General features: G+C 36.2%; 2 protein-coding genes across 5 annotated transcripts in view; one reads left to right on the top strand and one right to left on the bottom strand.

The window, feature by feature from the left end:
• Nucleotides 1–1950: 1950 nt before the first annotated feature.
• On the bottom strand, nucleotides 1951–15034 carry LOC107683651 (NGFI-A-binding protein 2-like). Of its 2 annotated transcripts, none has more exons than XM_016479727.1 (7): nucleotides 14893–15034; nucleotides 10432–11349; nucleotides 9282–9415; nucleotides 7143–7206; nucleotides 6695–6803; nucleotides 6185–6370; nucleotides 1951–2206 (listed from the first exon to the last, which is right to left on the bottom strand). In XM_016479727.1, exons 2-7 carry the CDS (start codon nucleotides 11335–11337, stop codon nucleotides 2127–2129), a joined length of 1479 nt encoding a protein of 492 aa, XP_016335213.1. In that variant the 5' UTR covers nucleotides 11338–11349; nucleotides 14893–15034; the 3' UTR covers nucleotides 1951–2126. The 2 variants fall into 2 exon arrangements, with proteins under 2 accessions (XP_016335213.1, XP_016335212.1); XM_016479726.1 differs by lacking the exon at nucleotides 14893–15034 and adding an exon at nucleotides 12575–12639.
• A 2080-nt stretch (nucleotides 15035–17114) lies between these two features.
• Nucleotides 17115–21650, top strand: part of LOC107683641 (dnaJ homolog subfamily C member 14-like) — a 13980-nt gene continuing 9444 nt past the window's right edge. For 2 of the 3 annotated variants that reach the window (XM_016479711.1, XM_016479713.1), the window contains exons 1-2: nucleotides 17115–17215; nucleotides 18914–20231. In XM_016479711.1, the coding sequence (XP_016335197.1) occupies nucleotides 19128–20231 (1104 nt within the window). In that variant the 5' untranslated portion in view covers nucleotides 17115–17215; nucleotides 18914–19127. The other variant, XM_016479712.1, reaches the window with a different exon arrangement.

Below are 21650 nucleotides of genomic sequence, written 5' to 3'. Positions count from 1 at the left end.
TTTATTCAACAATTTGTCGCGGATATGCTGTTTACGTCGTTTCCGCTTTGATTTGAATGAAAACAGCGTATCCGCGTGACGCAGCTGACACAAAACAGCATACACCATTTACGTTCAATGGATACTCTCCAAAATGGGGCTAGGGTGGAGACGAATTGTTGAATAAAGTCGTTTTTTTTTTTCTTTTGCGCACAAAAAGTATTCTCGTAGCTTTGTAAAATTACGGTTGAACCCCTGATGTCACATGGATTATTTTACTGATGTCCTTGCTATGTTTCTGTGCGTTGATCGTGGTAATATCCTTGCTGTCTATGGGAGGGTCAGAGAGCTCTCAGATTCCTTCAAAAATATCTTAATTTGTGTTCCGAAGATGAACAAAGGTCTTACAGGTTTAGAACGACATGAGAATGAGTAATTAATGACAGAATTTTCATTTTTGGGTGAACTATCCCTTTAAGACATTTTTACATGACACGGGCAAATCTCTTTAGTCTTGTTTACATCCTACTTAATGTTACTTTTTAGTGTTCACAAAAAAAAAACTGGTTTGTTGCCTTGAAAAAGGCAACCTTCAAGGCACTCCAGTACACAAGGACATGCTCTTACACAACACAGTTTCTTGAACAAGCTAGCCTAAAGGGATAGTTCACTCAAAAATCTGTTGTTCAAACCTGTATGATTGAATTTTTTTTTGCAAAACACTTGAATCTTTTTTCACAATGGTCCAAAACAACTCCTTTGACTTTCTTTTCATATGGACAAAAATGCTGCAAAGTATCTTTCAAAATATCCTATTTTGTGTTTCACAGAATAAAGAAATATAGAGTCCCACAGTTTTTGAATGACATGATCTTTGGTTCATTTTTGGTTATCCTTTTAATTATAGGCCTTTACAAGCATATTACTCAAATTAAATCAATTTATTGATTAGCGATTAACTGATTGAGTGAATTTGCCACCAGTGGCACCAAACAGGCAACTGAAACAATAACTACATTTTTTTAACTTTTTCCCAAACACTTCCCCATCTGTGAGATTGACGATGATGATGATGGCAGGGTAGGGCAAGTGAATTACAGTTGGTTTGTTGAGATGAGACTAGGGTGAGTGTGGGCGGTGGAACCATGTGTCAGAAATGAGACCGAAACATCAAAATTTTCCATACATTTTCATGTACAATACTGTAAGTACCTTAAACAAGAGCAGTGGATGAATAAAAGTTATTGTTGTAATACACAAAGTTTCTATTTTTACACTGTTAGCAAAATAAAAGTAACAATCTAGAGAAATAAACATGAGAAACCTTACAATATAATTTATTGAGCAATTGAAAAATAAATAATCTGTCATTAAAGAGGCCACATATCTATTTCTAACATTGGCGCTGCAATGCACAACTCTTACTAACAATTCTCATTAGCCATTCAGCCTTTAAACAGTGAGAATATTATTTTCCCCCCATGATTCATTTGAATCATTTACATTTTGTAACCTATGAAAACTCGTGTGCATTTAGAGTTGATATATTCATATTTACTGCATCATTATGTTACTAGTGCAAGGTGTTCTTAATATATTCAATTTCAGGATTTCACATGTTAATATGATCCAAAACTTGTAAACGTGTTTTGCTCGCTGTACATAAAGTGTTTGAGCAGTTTGCTTATTCTAGCATTGTGATTGGCTGGATTAAATAAACATGTTCCTCCCAAACTTTTGTTAGAAAAACTTTGCAAGAAACTGAGAAAATGGAATGAGACCTAAATCCCAGCGTCTCACAGCTCCGCTTAGAACGAGAAGCATGTCATCTATCCTAATAAATTATGCAATTTCATTCTAGAATTTGCTTGACACAATATTAGCACCATTGAAGCTTTTTACTGACATTATAACCTGACAGAGAATATGTAATGTATTTGTAACACTTGTTGCTTGCACTAAGCTGTATGTGCTTCAAATTTCATTTGCACTTTCCACCAAATGTCTTTAAATGTTCTGACAGAACATGATACGGTGCATACAAGTTTTATAGAACAGGACTATTCAACATAGCGAACTGAACACCACGGCTGCATTTAGACATGATTTCCAACCTGAGTTCAGCATGGAGACTTGCAGATTGTCAGTTATGGATCATCTTTGGTGTTTGCTGGACTGCTGCTTCTGTTACTCGATCCTCTCCTCTCTGACACTTTCTCCTCCATCTCTATGAGAATATAAACAAAGTTTTTGGATTTTAAATATGAGAATGAGGTTTTTTTTTTATAATAAAGAGTGTCAAGAACACAATAGATTCTGCGGTGAATGGGTGCCGTCAGAATAAGAGTCCAAACAGCTGGTAAAAACATCACAATAAAAAAAAGCTGCATGGGTCCCACTTTATATTAGGTGGCCTTAACTATGTACTTACATCAAAAAATAAGTACAGTGTACTTACTGTGTTCATATTGTATTGGAAAACAGTTTTTGCTGCTATTGAGGTGGGATACGGTTAAGGTTTGGGACAGGTTTGGTGGTATGGGTTGGTTAGGTGTAAGGGATGGGTCAACAGTGTAATTATAAATTCTGTCTTTGCGTGAACATTTGGGCGGCATTATGCAAATCTTCCCACATAGTGACATAGACATGCGGGGGCGTGTTAGAACGAGCCGTTTTAGGTAGGTGTGACTCTTAACTTTTATAAAGAATATCTCTTTGGATTTGAGACTTTAGTCTTTGCAACTTTACAGATCTTCTTTATGCACCAAGAGCTTGTAACACTCCAAAAGAGAAAGGAAAAATTGAAATCGCATCATATGACCCCTTTAAGGCCACCTAATATAAAGTGGGACCGCTGCAAGTTTGTAAGAAACAAATTCATCAAGACATTTTTAATTAAAACCATCGATGCCAGTGAAAATAAATAACCCCGTTTACAAGTGAAAACAGTCCAAAATAATCCTTAACAAATAAATTGGTGGATTTTGATGTGAAAAAGGGCATGGACAAGTTATGGCCTGATACTTATGGATTATGGACTCATATTTTAACCAGAAACGATGGTTTAAAAGTTAAAACGTCCTAACAATGGATTTGTTTGAACTTTTCACTTCACAACCTGTTAATGATGGACTGGAGTGGTGTGGATTACTTGTGGATTATTGTGATGTTTTTATCAGCTGTTTGGACTCTCATTCTGACGGCACCCATTCACTGCAGAGGATCCATTGCCGAGCAATTTTTTCTCAAAAATGTGTTCCTATGAAGAAACAAACTCATCTACATCTTGGATGGCCTGAGGGTGAACTATTCCTCTAAATATGTTCTGCTCATTAATGCACAGAGTTATCAAGAGACTAGAATTTGGAACTGGGAGAATCAGCATTTGCATCATTGGGTTTCCCACTGCATTTCTACTTGTGCTATTGAACATCACAATTCCCACACTTCGGCAGACATTAATAATACATTACAGCAATGCAATAAAACATTATGTTAAAACTTGTATCATTATGTGAAGGCAGAACAATGCTGAGGAATGACTGTGCAACTGCAGAATGACTGACAGCGCAATGAAATTAGGAACTTGCATTTTCGCTTGAAAGAAACAACACAAAAAAATACAAAGAAAGACTGATTAAAGCTCATTTTTGGCCATGTCTGTTCAATAATTCATACACCATTTCTACCACTTTCCATTGACTTCTATCGTTTTATAGTGAGCTGATATTTTCTGATATTAACATACCCCTCACGAGTATGCGTGAAGGCCGCAAACGTGTGTAGAACTTTTGATGACCCGATGGGTCACACTTACAACAGAGTTGCAAAAATGCAAGTAACATTTTTTATGGAGCTTTATTTACACATTTTGTTTACTTTGCACTTTAAAATAAACATCTAAATGACTGTTTAGTCATGATGTAAGATTTTCCAAACCAGTATGACTTTCTTTCTTCTGTGGAACATATAAAAAGACATTTTAAAGAACGCTTTGACATTTCTCAAAATATTATCTTATATGCTCCACAGAAGAAAGAAAACCATATAGGTTTGGAACAACATGAGGGTAACGATGAGTAAATGATGACAGAATTTTAATTTTTGGGTGAACTACCCCTTTAGGTCTTAGTTACAAGAAATAAAGCTACAGCTGAGAGAAATAAAGTCACAATTACATGAAAAAGTCAATATTTTGAGCTATAAAGAAATAGAGTAACAGTTTTAGAGAATTAGGTTACCATTTTATTTTTGTAACTCTGTGGCAGAAACTAGCATTCATAAGTGTTTTAAAAAGCCATTTTTCTCATGAGAACCGTTGACTGGTTCCCACAATGGTGATTTCATGTTTTACTGCCCTTGTGGTGACATTTGATCACCACAGTGTAGGCAAAACATGAACATCACACATCACATTCAACACAAGATCAAAATCTGGATCGCAATCGCACACGTGATCAAACTCTGGAAGCCTCTTTTACAGTGATCACACACACACACACACACACACACACACACAACTACTTTCCCCTCTCCCTCGGTCCTTTCATTTCTCTCTCTCGCAAACACAATCTAGGTCACACACCTGCTGAAGCACGGCCATACACCCTCACTCTTGGCAGAGCACACAGTGTTGCCATGGTTTTAGTGTGTGTGTGTGTGGAACATTAAGACTTCATTAAGCCTTTAAAGCTGCTTGAGTCTGTCTCTACACATGCTTTGAGGGACAGAGAGTGTTTTTGTGTGTGTGAGGGAATGCATGAGGGTCTATATTTGCATTTGAGACTGTTTATATTTTGTGTGAAAAAGGATGTGTGTATGTAATTAGAAACATCTGCTCAGCACAAAGCCACCTTTAAAAATACTTAATAAAATAGGTCAGAGTGCGCACACACATACACACACCCACCCACAAATACACAGAAGGACAATCAAACACAAGCAGGAGTCACTGCTGATTGAATAAACAGAGATAAAACAGAAACAGATAGACAGTAAATGTCATATCAGTCCACACCCAATGACAGAGTGACAGACAGACAGAGAGAGAGAGAGAGAGAGAGAGAGAGAGAGAGAGAGAGAGAGAGCGGCTGCATCCTTTCACTGCCCACATGGTTTATTTTTACTCTTGTCTCTCTGAGTCAAAGCGACGCCCTTCTCACTCCCTCCTACTCATTCACCCCCTCTTTCTCTCCATCCATCCATCCATCCACCCTCCTCTCACACATTTTCATAAGCTTTGACGTCAGACAGGGAAGGGGGGGCTCCAATTTATCACCCACACAGCACTTCCTGTGGCCCCCACCACCCATACGCGTTTTCTCTTCTCATTTCTCTTTATTCTGCGGTCCCCAATGACGACGTCGGACTGAGATGTTTGCCTCTGAAAGAGCTTCTCGACTCTGATGATCTCGGATTCATTCCATCCTTAAAGACTAGCTAGATTAGCTAACCAGATAAGTAAAATAAATCAGTTTGTCACTGTTCTTATATATTCCTCAGAGACACTTCAAGGTGCAAATAATGGCTTAAAAAAAAACTTAAATAGCCAAGCTTGTTATCAGTTCTGACATTGCATTTTGTACTATATGTAACTAAGCAGCAAAAATACACACTTCTTAATAATTATACAGAAAAAAAGGGTTACAATTTATTTGAAGGTGTCCTTGTTACAGTGTAACTATACATTTAAGTACTGAGTAATATTAATTAACTACATGTACTTAATATATGGTTAGGGATAGGATTAGGGTTTGGTTTAGAGTTACTTGCATGTAATTATGCATAATCTATTGTTATTATAATAGTAAGTACATGTGTAACAAGGACACCTTAAAATAAAGTGTTACCGAAAAAAGTTACACTTTATTTAAAGGTGACGTTGTTACAGTGTAATTACACAAATAAGTGCAGAGTAATATTACTAAATTCTTAGGGTTAGGGTTTAGTTTAGGGTTAGTTACATGTAATTATGCATCATTTCCTGCCATTACCATAGTAAGTACATGTAACGTGTAATTAAGTAACCTTAAAATAAAGTGTTACTGAAAAACTGTCCTCATGTTGATGAACAAAATCTGAAGGTAAGCCTCTCTTTTTACTGACCCTAAGTTTACAAAGGGGAAGTAAATCCAAACTCGGTCTTATTCCCTATTTGTGGTAAGTGCATGAGAAGTGTGTGTGTTATAAAACATCTAGTATTCACCTGAAATCTGTCTCTTTTCTGACCCTAGGCTGACTTTACTTGCGTGGTCACGTGACACCATTCTAGCCAATCTGAGGCCCTCATCCATGAGAGTTTGTTGCATGAGCTGGCGACTCCAGTTGATGAGGCCAGTGGTGTCGGTGAGGGGGTGAGGGGATGAGGAGGGGTGCAACTGAGGGCTGATATCTATCAAGACACAGAATTAGACAAACATATGCCTCTCAATCAAATGTTACGGTTTCTTTCAGCAATGATGTTTTTCCCTGACATGAGTATGAATGGACACAAATTTGCTTTGTTATCTTCTATGCTTGAATTTTACATCATCTCACTTTGATCACTTTTTGCGTGTGAGGTGATCCTTCATGGCTGGGATGACCATTATGACATTTGCAATAAATGCAACATAGAATGTGGGACAATGATGGTTACAAGATTTACTGACACACACTAGACATTCATAAATGTATCAATGTTTAAAATAAAAGCAATGAAAATAAGGACTCTTACCTTGTGTTAAACTATCTAGACTTTCTCCAGAGAGGCTGTTGTCATCCGCTGTAGATCTGTTGTCACTGTTGGCTACTGGATCCTTAGACAGTCTGTCAGAATCTGTGACCTGAAAGAAGCAGTACTTCATTTCTAATGAAAGCGTTACTCGTTGTGTCACTAGTAGTTGGCTTGTTACACTATAATTACAGATATGAGTGCAATAGTACTATAAAAGGAGTTCACAACTTGACATCCAATGTAAGCTCCAGTGTAACTCACAATCCATCGATTTACATCTTTATTTTAATCCTATAAGGGAACCTGTTCATTTTCTTGTCATTTTTGTAGCTATATAGTCAAGTCGCTATTAAGAAAGTGTAAGCATCTGCCCAAACTTCACCTGAGCATATTCCTCAAAGTCCTGTTATACAGATGTATATATAGATACATATCTTGATGTACTTACATCAAGCTTGATTCTCTTCTGAGCAGAACAGTCAACAGAGGCAGTACAATCATCTGAGTATGTCCTGAGATGATAATACAACAAACCCAGCTCAAATTCTGATCATATAAGTTTACTTGTAAAAAAAAAAAAAAAAAGTCACAGTATTGAAGTATTGGAGGGCAAATATAGAAAACGACACACAAGAGGCGGCAGGGCTAGCTTTCACAGGTATTTGTGAAAATGCCTATATCTCAGCAACTTCAAGGATTTAAGTGAAATGTCCAGTTGCCCAAATGTGTTTCTCCATTTATTTGACATATTTTCTTATAAATGCAGCACATCTGTTACCAGGCATAAAGGTCTGGTCACACAAACAAGAACCTTGGTCCACTACTACCTCCAATAAATTCTTCTCTACACAAGCGCCTTGGACCAGTTTTCTTTTCTTTTCTGTCTTGATTACATTGAAGATTCTGCTCAGCTAAAAGTCTAACACACTGGTTTTGAATGTACTACATAATCAATTATTTGTATAAATTCTGTCATCCAAACTAAAATTCCACTATCATGATATTTGTGACCCTGGAGCACAAAATCAGTCTCAAGTCGCTGGGGTATATTTGTAGCAATAGCAAAAAAAAAACATTGTATGGGTCAAAATTATTGATTTTTCATGTCAAAAATCATTAGGATATTAAGTAAAGATCATGTTCCATGAGGATATTTTGTTAATTTCCTACCGTAAATATATCAAAACTTAATTTTTGATTCGTAATATGCATGGCTAAGAACTTCATTTGAACAACTTTAAAGGCGATTTTCGCAATATTTTGATTTTTTTGCACCCTCAGATTCCAGATTTTCAAATAGTTGTAATCTCGACCAAATGTTGTCCTATCCTAACAAACCATACATCAATGAAAAGCTTATTTATTCAGCTTTCAGATGATGTATAAATCTCAATTTCGAAAAATTGACCCTTATGACTGGTTTTGTACTCCAGGGTCACATTTTTGCTTGAGCTGTTGAATATACAGCTTGAACACAATAAAAGCAAAGAACTGTATGGTAAATGTCTGATCTTCAAATTTGGGGTCTCTTTCTCGAACAGTCTCACACCACCAACAGTTCAAATTTGCACTTATATTTTTGATTATATCCTTTTAACCGAATGGTCAACAAACATAACTGATAGTTTTGTAATAGTCTCTCTACATGGACATATGGACATGGTGCTGATGACACATACCAGGTTTCATCAGGATTCGCCAATGCATTGTGGTAAACTGAGCAGTCTCATTGCATGTCTTTGTCTGACACACTCATTTCAGAACCACTCTTTTAGGCCAAACAATTGTGAAACAAGTCATGTTTTCCCGATTTCATCGCCAGTAGGTGGCGCTGTCTCCAAACTGCTCAGGTACTCTCGGGTCTTGATTGTGATAACAAACCAAATTTCATTGTCTTATAGCATTGCGAAACTTGCCTTGTTTTTGGTGTGCTTTCTGTTGAATGACTATTTTGTCTGATTACTTATTACATAAGAAGTGTTTGGCTCATGACAAACCTTTGAAGATGATATGAGCCAAGTTTGGTGAAGGTCGAATTAAAATTCTTGGGAGGAGTTCAAAAAAAGTCTGTTTTTCAGAAAAGTTGGGCAGAAAATAAAAACATGGTTTGCTTTTGTCTTGGCATGAGCCTAGGTATCAGAAGTACAATTAAAATCTGTGGATTTACTATTTATGTGATTTATTCCACAAATATTGATTTCAAACTCTTCCCAAGTTAAAACAATAGTATTGCGATTTTTAAAAATGAATATGAACTTGTTTCCTTTGCATTATTCAAGGTCTGGAAGCACTGTATCATTGATATTTTGACCCAAAGTCATTTTCGGCAAATGAATGCTATAAAAGTCGTGTTGATTAGTATTATTTGAAACAGTAGTTTGTTGAATAAAACAAAAATGTTCAATTTACTTAAACATACAAACAGTAAATCCAGAGAAACTTCTCTTAATTTTTTCCACTGCTGCATGTACTGTGTATATGTGCATATTTTAATTATGCCTGTAAATATCTAACAATACATGTAACCACCTCATCTGGATGCAAAATCTGAAACAATTTCAAAATCAAGATGAAAGTAGTTCCTGACCTGTTATGTTTAAATGTTGACGTGTAGGCACATTCTCTCGCCACTTGTTGTGCTAAAGAGAACAGTTCAACTCTGCGTAACAACAGAGCATTGTCACGAATGCAGAATTGAGCTGCAGCCTCATTGATGAGCATCTGAAAGTGGAAATATTAAAAATGAAACTGGATCATCTGAGCTCTATGAAAGTCAAGGCATTTTGACAACTATAAAATGCATTAAATGACTCCTGTAATGTTTATAGTAGCCTAACTGGTATTTTAAAATTAGTATGTTATCAAATATTACTGTGAAATCTAGGAATTGCAGTTAGTTCTGTAAAGTTCATCATAAAAAGGTCTTGTCAAAACACATGCAAAGACTTGTGGGATAATAAAATAAATCCTCTGAAAATGAACTGGAGGAATTGCTGGATTCATCTAATCCAGTGCTGTTTTTTAAAAGTTTAAAAAATGGGCTGTAATCAAAAGATTGTAGAATCAAATCTTGCTTCCCTGTGCAAAAGTCATCGCCACAATGCTAAGATGTTGTGGGTGGTTGCCATGCAAAGCAGTTGCTTAACTTTTCTGTGTGTTATGCAGTTGCTAGAGTGTTATGAGTCGTTGCTTTGGGATGGGAATTGTCCCATTTCATTGTCTACAATAAAAATGATAAGTCTAATTGCTTATTAAAGTAATAGCACACCTCTTCTTACTTTGAGTTGTGTGTACTGTAATACACAATGTCTACACTCTTAAAAATAAAGGTGCTTAAAAGGTTCTTCACAGCGATGCCATAGAAGAACCATTTTTGGTTCCACAAAGAACCATTCAGTCAAAGGTTCTTTAAAGAACCATCTCTTTCTTACCATTTTATAATCTGAAGAACCTTCTTTTGCCACAAAGAAGCTTTTGTGAAACAGAAAGGTTCTTCAGATGTTAAAGGTTCTTTATGGAACCATTTAGACAAAAGGGTTATTCTATGGCATCGTGAAGCACCTTTATTTTTAAGAGTGTACAGCAGATTAGTTTAGTTTGGATTTAGCAAATTTCACTGTAGAGATACAGGATGATACTTTAGTTTAGTTGTGTGTTTATTACAGCTAAACTTGAGAAGAAAAAATTTTTTTTTATAACATCAGTGCAAGTTGTTCAAAATGTTCTCTTTAACAGACCTCATGATGGGTGAGCTGTTTCCCTTCCCTCCTCTTGGAGTCAAAGCGGCCATGGATCAGGCTGTATTTGCGAATCTCTTCCTCTTTGCTCTTGTCTTGAGGTTCCAGGTGGAATATGTGTCCCACCGTCTTGTCCATTTTCTTATTGAGTCTCAAAAGCGTCTTCACCTCGGTTTGATCTGCTTGCGGCATGGTTCTTAGAAGCCTATCAACACTTTCCTCCACGGCTTTAATGGTCTCTGGGTCCAGCTGACCTCCGGGCCACGGAGAGGTCATAGTGGAGGAGGATGAAGAAGAAGTTGGCGTCGGAGGAGCAAGAAGTCGCGAGTGGCAAGCGAAAGGCAGAAGGGTAATGGCCTGTTCTTCATCTAACTCAGCGGCTCCATACATTTCAGGACTGAGCCCGTGGGGATCCATGGGGGACAGTTTTTCTCTGTACAGATGGTCTAGAGGTACAGGAGAGGCCTGTGAGTAGGGGCTCTTTGGACTGTTATCCCTGAGCGGCGTAAGGCAAGATCCTACTTCCTCTCTTTCACACGGAGAGCCTGGCTGACCATTGCTTAAAGATTTTCTGCCACCAATAACCCCTGAGCCAGCAGCGCTGCTGCTGTCGATCCTGAGGAGAGGGATTCCACAAGGGGCCACATTGGTGGCCAGAGGTTGGTTGAACAGCGTTGGGTTTGCCGCCCAGTCGCGCAGAGCCTTCTGCAAACGCCGCACATGCAGGGGTTTTGTGGCCATGCCAACTAGTGCCATGATCTCGAGAAATTCCTCTTCGCCAGCCTCGCACAGCTGTTGGACATCATCACCTCCCTGCTGGATGAAGGTGTCATAGTACATCAGCAGGTTGGCCCTTTGTAAAACTCGGTAGAGCTGCAGCTCGCCCAGCGTCCGTGGTAGTGACATCCTGATGCTCGGCTACAACAGGATTTCCACAAAGCTTGTCATTAGTATCATTTAAAAACACATATATATTTCACTACTATATATATAAATATATATACAGTAACAGACCCGTATGACTAGTCTTGTATATATATATATATATATATATATATATATATACAGTATGTGAATGTATGTATTTATGTATACAGGGAATGTACATATGAAGCTCTAATCAAGTAGATAAGAAAACATGATATCTTACAATAAAAACATAATGGATAAATGTCAAACAGCGGACACATTTTGTGCACTGTTAGCTCTATTTTAGTTAATGACTGAATAATCATGAATACAATTTTGAAGATGATTGTGTCATTCACCTCACGGCTGCAGAGGTCTGCTCAGCAGCAATAGAAAGTGTTTCTATGAATAATAAATTACAGTAGTTTCTGAACAGACTTTAAAATAAATGCTCCATGAATAAGCTTAATTTAAAATGTCTGTTTAGTGGCAAACGGTGCTGATGTAATATGTTGTGGGTGTTGTTTTCTAATAAAGAGTATGCATTTATCCATAATAAATAAGTAAAAAGAAATCAATAGTAAAAGCGAGGTAATAAATCTCTATCCCAAAAAAGTTTCACAACTTTTTTTTAACTATGAATGTATAACCTACAGGCCTATATCTTAATGCTTCTTTTTCTTTTGCGGTTTTATGAACTTTAAATCTTTAAATAATGAAACCAAACACCCTTATTTTAAAACCTATTTTTACTCTTGTGAAAGGTTTTTAAATGAGTCATAAATGAACTATTAGTATGGGATAATGTACAGCGAGCCAGTCAACTTGGATGCCCAACACAAAAATAACCCCTGAATAGGTTAATTTTTCTATAATGACCATATTGCCACATAAATAAATGGACAAGAAATATTGACTTCAAATAATGACTTCAAGTGATTGCATGATGTAAGAAGAAAGAGTGGAATGTTGACTCCTCTATTTCTTGTTGGGTTGCTAAAAGGGAGCTTCGGAGGGGTTGCAAATAAAGTGAGACAGGTAATGCAAAGCCGTTAATGTGTGCATAGCAGAAGCATAACTATGGTGAGAAAACTGCTGGGTCTGAATGGTTCTGAATACACTAACATTTTAGTTAATGTCAGGGTCCACCACCACCACCACCAAAATCACCATTTACTCAGCAACTGTACAAAACACTACATCAACACTGTACACTTCCTAAGGAATAAGTCACTCTTTGTATCCAGAACATCTTCAAGGCTGGTTCACACAGAACACATTGTTGTGTTTCACATCCAGTGGAACATGTTCTGAAAAGAAAGAAGTGCAACTTCAAAAACGTGTCTTGAGACCCTGCCTTCTTTTCCATTCATCAGTGCTGTGTCTCTGCAGTTGGATACTATTGCGCAGTTTCACACATTTCAGCGAACAGTTCTTGAAAGAACCATTGTGTGTGTGTGTGTGTGTGTGTGTGTGTGTGTTAAGAACATTTTAATAATCTAAACAACCTTGAAAGTACTGTTTGTGCTAAAGATTCTATTGATGTTAAAGGTTCTTCATGGAACCATTAATGCCAGTAAAGAACCTTTGCTTTTTAAAGATTCTTCTATGGCACTGCTGCAAAAACACCTTTTGGAACCTCTTTTTTAAAGACTGTATCCAAGAGCCAAGTTGAGGTGCAGTCAAATTTCTTTCTTCTGCAGTGTAATATGAAGCCTCTTAATCTGCAATAATGGTTGTTTACTCAACCTCACATTTCTTCCGCTTTTTATATCGCGCTCTCTCTCCTACAAAATAATATCTGGAGACAGATTTGGCATGTGAAAGTTCCATCATTGCATCCTCCTTTAACTACATGAATACATAATCTAAAAATCTAAAAGTTTCAAGTAGTCCCACAGAAAGAGAGAGAGAAAGAGATGTTTTATTAAAGCTTTATCAAATTAAATAACAGCTTAATGTTTTATCTATATGTGACCAGTGTTGGGAAGGTTACTTTGGAAATGTAATAGGTTACAGATTACAAGTTACCCTGTTTAAAATGTAATAAGTAGTGTAACCATTTCAATTACTTTATTAAAGTAATGTAACTGATTACATTTGATTACTTTTCTAAATTTCTAATGAATGTTTTCAAATGTTAATCATTTTGACAGATTTAAAGCAGGCAGGGTTAACCTTACAGTGGTACTCGACACTCATTACTGTCAGACTTTCAGAATCCTTCATCATTTGAATTAAGATTAGAATTTATTTTTTAAAGCACATCCACCACAAAAGCACCTCTTTTTACTTTGAGATCGTTCTGAGGTTAAATACAGATTTAAAACCATAACAAGAAATAGTTTAATAGCTATGATACTGTTTTTGAAATCAAATCTTTGCATAGCTAGGAAACACAGGCATCTAACAGTTAATCTACAAAAAAAAAAGCATATACATAAACCCAAATAGGAAATAAAACAGTTATCGTATAAACGTGTCCTATTCTGTGTCCTAAACTCCTGAAACATTGGTGTCTCATATTTTAGAGCAGTCAATGCAATTTGGGAAAGAAATCAATTAAATCTGTATGTGGGTGTGTGTTGTGTGTGTGAAAATATTCAGATGTAACCCCCTTTGTAACCATTAACATTTTCATAAGTAACTGTAATTTAATTACACGTTTTTCTCAGTAACTGTAACTGATTACAGTTACATTTATTTTGTAATTAAATTACGTAATTCCGTTACATGTAACTAGTTACTCCCCAACACTGTATGTGACCCTGGACCACAAAACCTAAAAAAATAAAAAATAAAAATTATTATTATATTATATATTTTTATTATATTTATTATTATTATTGAGATTTATACATCATCTGAAAGCTGAATAAAAAAAGCTCTCTATTGATGTATGGTTTATTAGGATAGGACAATATTTGGCTGAGATACAACTATTTGAAAATCTGGAATCTGAGGGTGCAAAAAGATTACAATATTGAGAAAATTGCATTTAAAGTTGGCCAAATGAAGTTCTTAGCAATGCATATTACTAATCAAAAATTAAGTTTTGATATATTTACAGTAGGAAATTTACTAAATATCTTCATGGAACAAAATCTTTACTTAATATCCTATTGTTGCATAAAAGAAAAATCGATCATTTTGACCCGTTTCTATGTATTGTAGGCTATGCTACAAATATACCCCAGCGACTTAAGACTGGTTTTGTGCTCCAGGGTCACTATTAGGCTACAAAAAAACTTTTAGCCCTAAAAGTTGCATGCCATGTATAAGCTACAGCAAAAACATTTTGTAGTCACAGTAGCTGTAGAATGTTTTATTTTTAAAACATCTTTTTCTGTATCTTTTTTTCAGCTTGCATATTTTTAAATTTCACAAATAATGAGCTAGTTTATCTACGAAATTCCCTTCATATGCTCATGAGTTGTTGTTGTTAAATATAACCCGCAGTAGTAGTTTTCCTCCGATCATTAATGAAGATAGTAGCTAATTGCTCAATGTAGATGACTCGTCAGTAGTTGTGTAGGCTCCTACAGTACTCACCTCGAGAGGTTTCAAGACAGAATCCAGGACAGGATCCAGCAGAACACTTCAGCTTCCAGTAACCAAACGACCGACTCTATCAGATTCTGAAACTCAACTCAATATCAGTCAAACTTTTCCTTCTGTTGAAAGACTTGTATCTTTACGCCTTCTGTTAAAATACTTGTATCTTTACGCCTCTGACGCGTAATTTATTTTTTGTTTTCTGTGCTTGTTAGACCTTATTCTACAGATGTGAGATTGGACTAAAATGTTCTTGAAACTCTGGTGTTGTCTCGACTATGCTCTGCTGTGCTGGCAGTAGCGGTGAGTTAATGACGCTCCTTTCGCTGCCTGTGTGGGCGCGAGAAACGCGTGGGCGGACTGCGGCACGCCATCTGACCGAATAAGAGCCTTCCTCTCCGGTCTGAGCGCCTCTCGCGTCAGGGTGTGGATGGACGGGGAATTTTGTCCGTTTCACTGTTTTAAGCTCAGATCTGTACAATGTGAAAGCCAGCCGTTTAGGCGCTATACAGCACGACGGAGCCCCACTATAATGAGTATCAGATTTAATGCATGAACAAGCATGAGTGCAGTCAGTCGGTTGTGTGGAAGAGCGCCGGAGATCACCGAGTCTGTGGGCGGTGATCGAGCTCAGTGACGCGGCTTGAGCAGCGGGATTCCCCGGCACCTCAGCCTCTGACTGCTTGCTGCGCTCATTTAAAGCACAGCGTGGACTGTGTGTGTGTGTGTGTGTGTGTGTGTTTAAAGACTGACTTACAATCTTTTTTTTTTTTTCATACACCATTCTTTTTTATCTATTTCATATGGTTTTTATGTATTCATTTTAAATAGAACTTTACAGAATATTCATAGAATACGAATAGAATGGTTTTATTTTTGCGTTATTTTGTATATTTAGGACACATAAACCGTTAGCTAAGCCTTAGCAAGACAAATGAAGTTCAGTCTCCTCCTCTTAATGTAGCCATAAATTGTCAGTTAAACATGTGGCATATGAACATGTGGCATATCAGCTGATTTATTTGACCTCTGAATAATAGAACATATTAGTAATTGTGCATATTTTATAAACAATATTTATAATAGGCCTATATTAGCCTATATATAATATTTATATATTAAAATAGGCTATATATATATTTTGTGCATATATATTTTATTGTGTATTTGGATTTAAACTGCACAAATAAAACTATAGGCTACACTCACGTTTTTTCAGTCAACACAGTTGGCATTTGATACAGTGTTGTTCATGAACTGTTTTAACTGTTTTAATCTATCTATCTATCTATCTATCTATCTATCTATCCATTCTTTTAATATTCATATATATTCATTTACTTATTACTTTTCATTTCACATAATTTTTTTTCTTTTATTGTGTGGGACAATGGGACAATGCTGTGAAGCAGTCCTTTTACTTGGCTAAAACATCACTTGATAAAGACCGAAAGACTGAGCATCAAGAAAGATACGTTAATCAATAAACTTATGTAATCATACTCATTTTACTTTGACTTTATCTATTGTTTCCTGTCTTTTAGGCTGAAAGAGGAGCTGACATTATCAGGAAAAAATAGTGTTGACCATTTTGGGGTATCAAAGTATGTTGACTGATTTTGACTATCAAATAAAACTTGGATATCAGGCAAAACTTAGTTAATGAAGCACTTTGAGAAATATTTAAAATGAATATAATAGTATTTATTGGGTACAGCTTTTAGATAGCTATGTGCATCAGCATATTCATAAGCTCTGCAGTTAATTTAGAGAGCGAAATTATGAAAGAAAAATATATGTTGGCATATGTAAGAAAAAATAAATGCTGTGATAAAATAATTGATCAATGTTGTAGTGATTAATTGTTCTTACTTTTAATTGTTAATAAACTGTGGGCTGTTGTTCTGCTAGCAAACTTTGCACTGTAGCTAGCAGGTTTTTACGTTGGCTTGAATAAAATGAGGAGCTAAAATAAAATATTGATGTAAAATGGCTTTTTAATTAAACATTTGCTGTAAGTGGTGGTTTTAGGCTACATTAATGCATTATGGATGAGTGTTTCATCTGTAACTGGACTGGAACAAATGCACTTGTATTTATGACCAATTGTGGAAAATAAAAGCTAATTGTAGACATTATTGATCATAATTTTATTTTTAGACAGTTGAAAGAAATCGCGTATCGTGACGCCTTCCTTCCCATCCAGTTAACAGAAGGCAGGAAAGGGTTACTTAAACGGAAGTGACGCTTCAGCGCTTGTGCTGTACTCGGAAGTGAACAAGAATGAAGGGAGAAGGACAGTGAAAGCAGCTAAAGATAGGTGAGAAGACAGGCTGAGCTGCTTCAAACTCATCTTACACCCAAGATAAACTTTCCTGTCTATACACTGTTCTTTTAGAGTAGTAATGCAGCACGGCTCGCTGTGGATGCTCTTCTGTTAGCATGCCTGCTAAAGCAAAACAGCATCGTAAAGCAAGAGTTGAAACAAATATAAAGATTATTAAACTTAAACATTTACAGCAACAAGCGCCGTCTGTAAAACCTCAGTGAGCAGCATTTGAGGAGTCGATGCTCATGCACTTTATCAGGACCGAGTGTTCAGTAAGTTACAGACATGTGATGTTAGCATGTTTACACTTCATTCTCTGGTACTTCCCTCATGGGTGTGATATGCTTTTATTGCTCAAAAATCTTCGTGACAACCCATAATAGGACTGAATGTTATGTAGTCTTAACTGTGGGACTTGACATGTAGGTCAGCTAACTTGCTGACACTAACAGTGAAAGGTCTTACTCATCAAACTGCTAAATTACCTCTTTAAGTTCTATAAACAAGAATTTAGTAATTCCACAAATTGTAAATGCATTGTTTGGTTGTCAAAACATACAAGCCAGTAGGTTTCATGTGTATTTGTATAGGTAACACACACAAAAAAACATACCTATATTGGTTTTCCACAAATCTGAATATAGAAGGCAACAGTAAATGAAGCATCTTCCATTAAATCTTCTCTGTATGATATTACAAAATATCTTCAAGTTCCAAGCCATGAAGTATCAAAAAGTATTTGAAAAATGAGTCAGGGAACTGCTCCGTAAACATGCTTTGCAAGTGATGTTCTCGAATCACAATTAATCGAATTTCTAATCGCGATTACAATTACAGATGCCACAATTACATAATCGTTCAAAGCAGCAATTAATCGTTCAAAGTCCACTTATGTTATTCTGCATGCTTAAGATGCTTTTTTCTTTCTACATGTTATCTTAAGGGGGTTTCCGTTGTTTTCATTTTAGTTTTAGTATAACATTATAATACCATGCATATTTTTACCTTTTTATTTAAAGAAGAAACCAATCCAATGTATAGTTGACATTTGAGGCTTAATACTATAGAAAAGCAATAAAAGTTGTTCAGTTAGTGTTTTTGGCTTGTTTATTTTCATATAAAAATATGGCATGCAGTTGCTTCAAACAAAGGTGTAAACATCATTAATTTAATCGTAATATATAATTGCAATTACAATTTCAAAGGAATAATCGACAATTATGATTTTTGTCATAATCGTGCAGCCCTAATCACAATGGTGCAATATAAAACTATTGATTTACAATTTTTGATTATAGGGTAAAAACAGTACTATATCAAGTGTATTACATCTCTTAAGGAATATCAGCATAATTCCACTTCAGAATAATTAGAAATTACTTGTGTCTACAGAAACATCTATCAATGCTTAAATCACAATCTGGATGGTAGGTCTTTGTTGAAAAGTTTATATGTTATCATTAAAAAATTCATTGGAGGAAATAAATGGGATTTTTGCTTTTTTGTTTTTACTCTATGGTTGTTGATGTTTGTGTTGGTTAGCTCCTTGTATACTATATAGTATATAAAGTTTTTATTTATTTTTATTTTTTTTGTAGTGTAGAATTTGAAACGTACGGTTTCAAATATAAGGACTAGGTTCATATGAACTATTTATTGTACATGGCTAAAGTTTCTTCTAATTTGCAGGGGTTCGGAATGCCGCCGTGATTTGGAAATGTCTCTTATCGTCTGCCATGCTGGACTTGCTGAAGACCCCATATTGTGTTTCTTCTGTAAATATGAGACCGTTGTTAAATACAGTGCATGCATGTCTAAGTCTGCTGCCACCCTGAAGCTCAAGATGGATCTCCTCATGACTGTTTTAAGCCTGAGGGAGTGACCCTTTGGATATTTGAGCAATATGGAAGAAGACATGGCTGTACAATGGGATACAGTGGAACCGCCCATTGTTTCTCTGGCCAGTCCGTGTTATGGAAATGACAGCCATGTGTTATCGTCTCAAGCACCTGACTGTGAACATGAGGCGCTTGATGTGCTTGATTTTGATTGTGAATTCCCTGATGAAGACTTTGATTTGGAAGTAGACGAGAATGAAGAGCAAAATACCAAAACTGAAGATTTGAATGATGATCAGGTGCAAGATGGGATTTCCGAGAAGGACAAGGAGAAATGTGAAAGAGGGGGAAAAATTGAGTTAGAGAGTGAGTTTGGAGGCAATGGGGAGTCTAGATCCCGCAATGCTGGAACGGGTAGGAAAGGAAAGTCCAAAAAGAGTGGATCAGGGCAGGGGCCTTGCGATCAAACACCATCGTGGACATCTTCCATGTCTCATAAATCCTTCCTTGCATCCTCTGGGCCCAGCAGACACAAGCAGCTGAAGCGACGAAACCAGCATCTGCAAAATCACAGCCGCGTACGAAGGAAAAACGGGATCCAGCTGGTCCTGGTGTGTCGGGATTTCCTGGCAGATTTCATCAGCCCCTGGTGCATTTCCTGCATCCATATTGTTGTGGAGCTCATCATCTCTTTGACCCACCGCTGTGGGGTTGCTGTTGAATCCTCTGCACTTGCACTATATGACTTTGGAGCACACATGCTTTCCAAAGTCACAGATATTCCAGGCATGTCGCAAGATTTGAGGCGAATCCTGGACTGGAGCTGGTGTTCAAGTGTAGCTGTAATAGAAAGCATTGGCAGGTCTGCTCGTTGGGCTCGACATGCTCTACTTTCTTGTTGGAGATTTGTTTGTGCTGCACTAAGCGCTGGCTCTCAGATGTTGAGGTGTATTGTGGGAAGGCTGGCTGGAGAGAGAGGCAGGCAATGGTGGCTTGCCCTTCAGAGCAGCAGGGTTTGGAGGAAAGTGTCAGATCTGAACACAAGGATTCATGAGTGTTTCTTTAAAAAAGGCGTCGTGAATGAAAACTCGAATCCAGAGTCTCCCAGTAGGGGGGCAGACAAGTGGCAACCTGGTGAAGAACTGCAGAGACTGCTGGCACTAGCCAAGGTATTGATGTGTGTGTTCATTGAGAAAGAATTATTCATGTCTGATAATATAAAAGTTATTTTAAATCAGAACTATATGTCTTTGAAAATTAATGATTATATTTTGATTTGGGAGAAAACTGTATTCTGATCTGAATGATCTTATGTTCTGATAACTCGATTGCAGCATCTGAGCAAAACTTATGGCTTTCTAAGTATATAGTATACATTTACAAGTATTTACGAGTATGCATTTCTAAGTTTATACTTTCTTAGTATAAAAAGTGTTACCTGTGTAAAAACAATTTATACACGCCTATATAAAATATTTCACATACTAATGTCTGCTAGAATGTTAAAAAATTTTCAGTGTTAAGTAAATATTTTTAAATTGTTGTTTTGTGATTGATTTTTTCTTTGAAAATCAAGACAAAACAGTAAAAAGCAAAATTTGGGTATTTAATTTATGCAATGGTGGAAAAAAAATTTGGCCTTCGGCCCAGTGTTTCATTTTGTTTGGCTTCGGCCAAGAATTTTCATTTCGGTGCATCCCTAGTTTGTATATATATGGTAAGTGATTAAAATTTTTAATATAATTAATTACATGATGTTTCGATTAATTAATCGCGAAATAAAATTGACTGTGAAAATACCCACAAAAGATTATTTAACACTATTTTTTGTGTTAAATGTGAAAGTATCAAGTAGACATTACAAATTGTAACTTTAGAAAGAAATATTTAAAGAAATGTATTATTTAATTCAACATATATTTTTATTACACATAAACATTTAGGCTACAACGGCCTAACATAAACTATGGAACACAAAAGAAGATAATTTGAGAAACGTCTCAGTATTTTTTTGTTCATACAATGAAAGTCATTAACCAAAACAGCTCTGTATCAACAGTCTTCAAAATACCTTCTTCTATGTTCCACAAAAGAATGGTTTGAAACGACATGAGGGTGAGTAAATTATGACAGAATTTACATTTTTTTTGGGGTGAACTATCCCTTTAATGTTTTTATCTTTATTATTACTATTATTATAATTTTTTTAATGAAATTATATTCGAAATAAGAAACTAAATCTGCCAGCAGGTGGCGGTAAATGCGTGTCATTCATTCAATGGCTGATTCATTCAGGAATGAAGTAAACGGCTCTCTCTATGAATGAGTCTTTGAATCACTGGTTTACACGATTCGTTCAAAACGCGGATTCATTCAGAAACTAAACACCGTTGTGCTGCTCGATGACGCACAACAATTCTGCTATGGCTTTAAAGCTAATAAATTCTTTGCAAAATTTAGCAAAACACATTGTTTAAAATAAAATATTTTTTCATAACTAATTAATTAAGTTAACGCGTTAAACTGACAGCCCTAATATATATATATATATATATATATATATATAAGATCAAAAATACAGAAAAAAA

This window comes from Sinocyclocheilus anshuiensis, unplaced genomic scaffold (genome assembly GCF_001515605.1).
Source record: "Sinocyclocheilus anshuiensis isolate Anshui unplaced genomic scaffold, SAMN03320099.WGS_v1.1 scaffold1809, whole genome shotgun sequence".
NCBI classification, from domain to species: domain Eukaryota; kingdom Metazoa; phylum Chordata; class Actinopteri; order Cypriniformes; family Cyprinidae; genus Sinocyclocheilus; species Sinocyclocheilus anshuiensis.
This window is presented reverse-complemented; position numbering and strand designations above follow the sequence as displayed.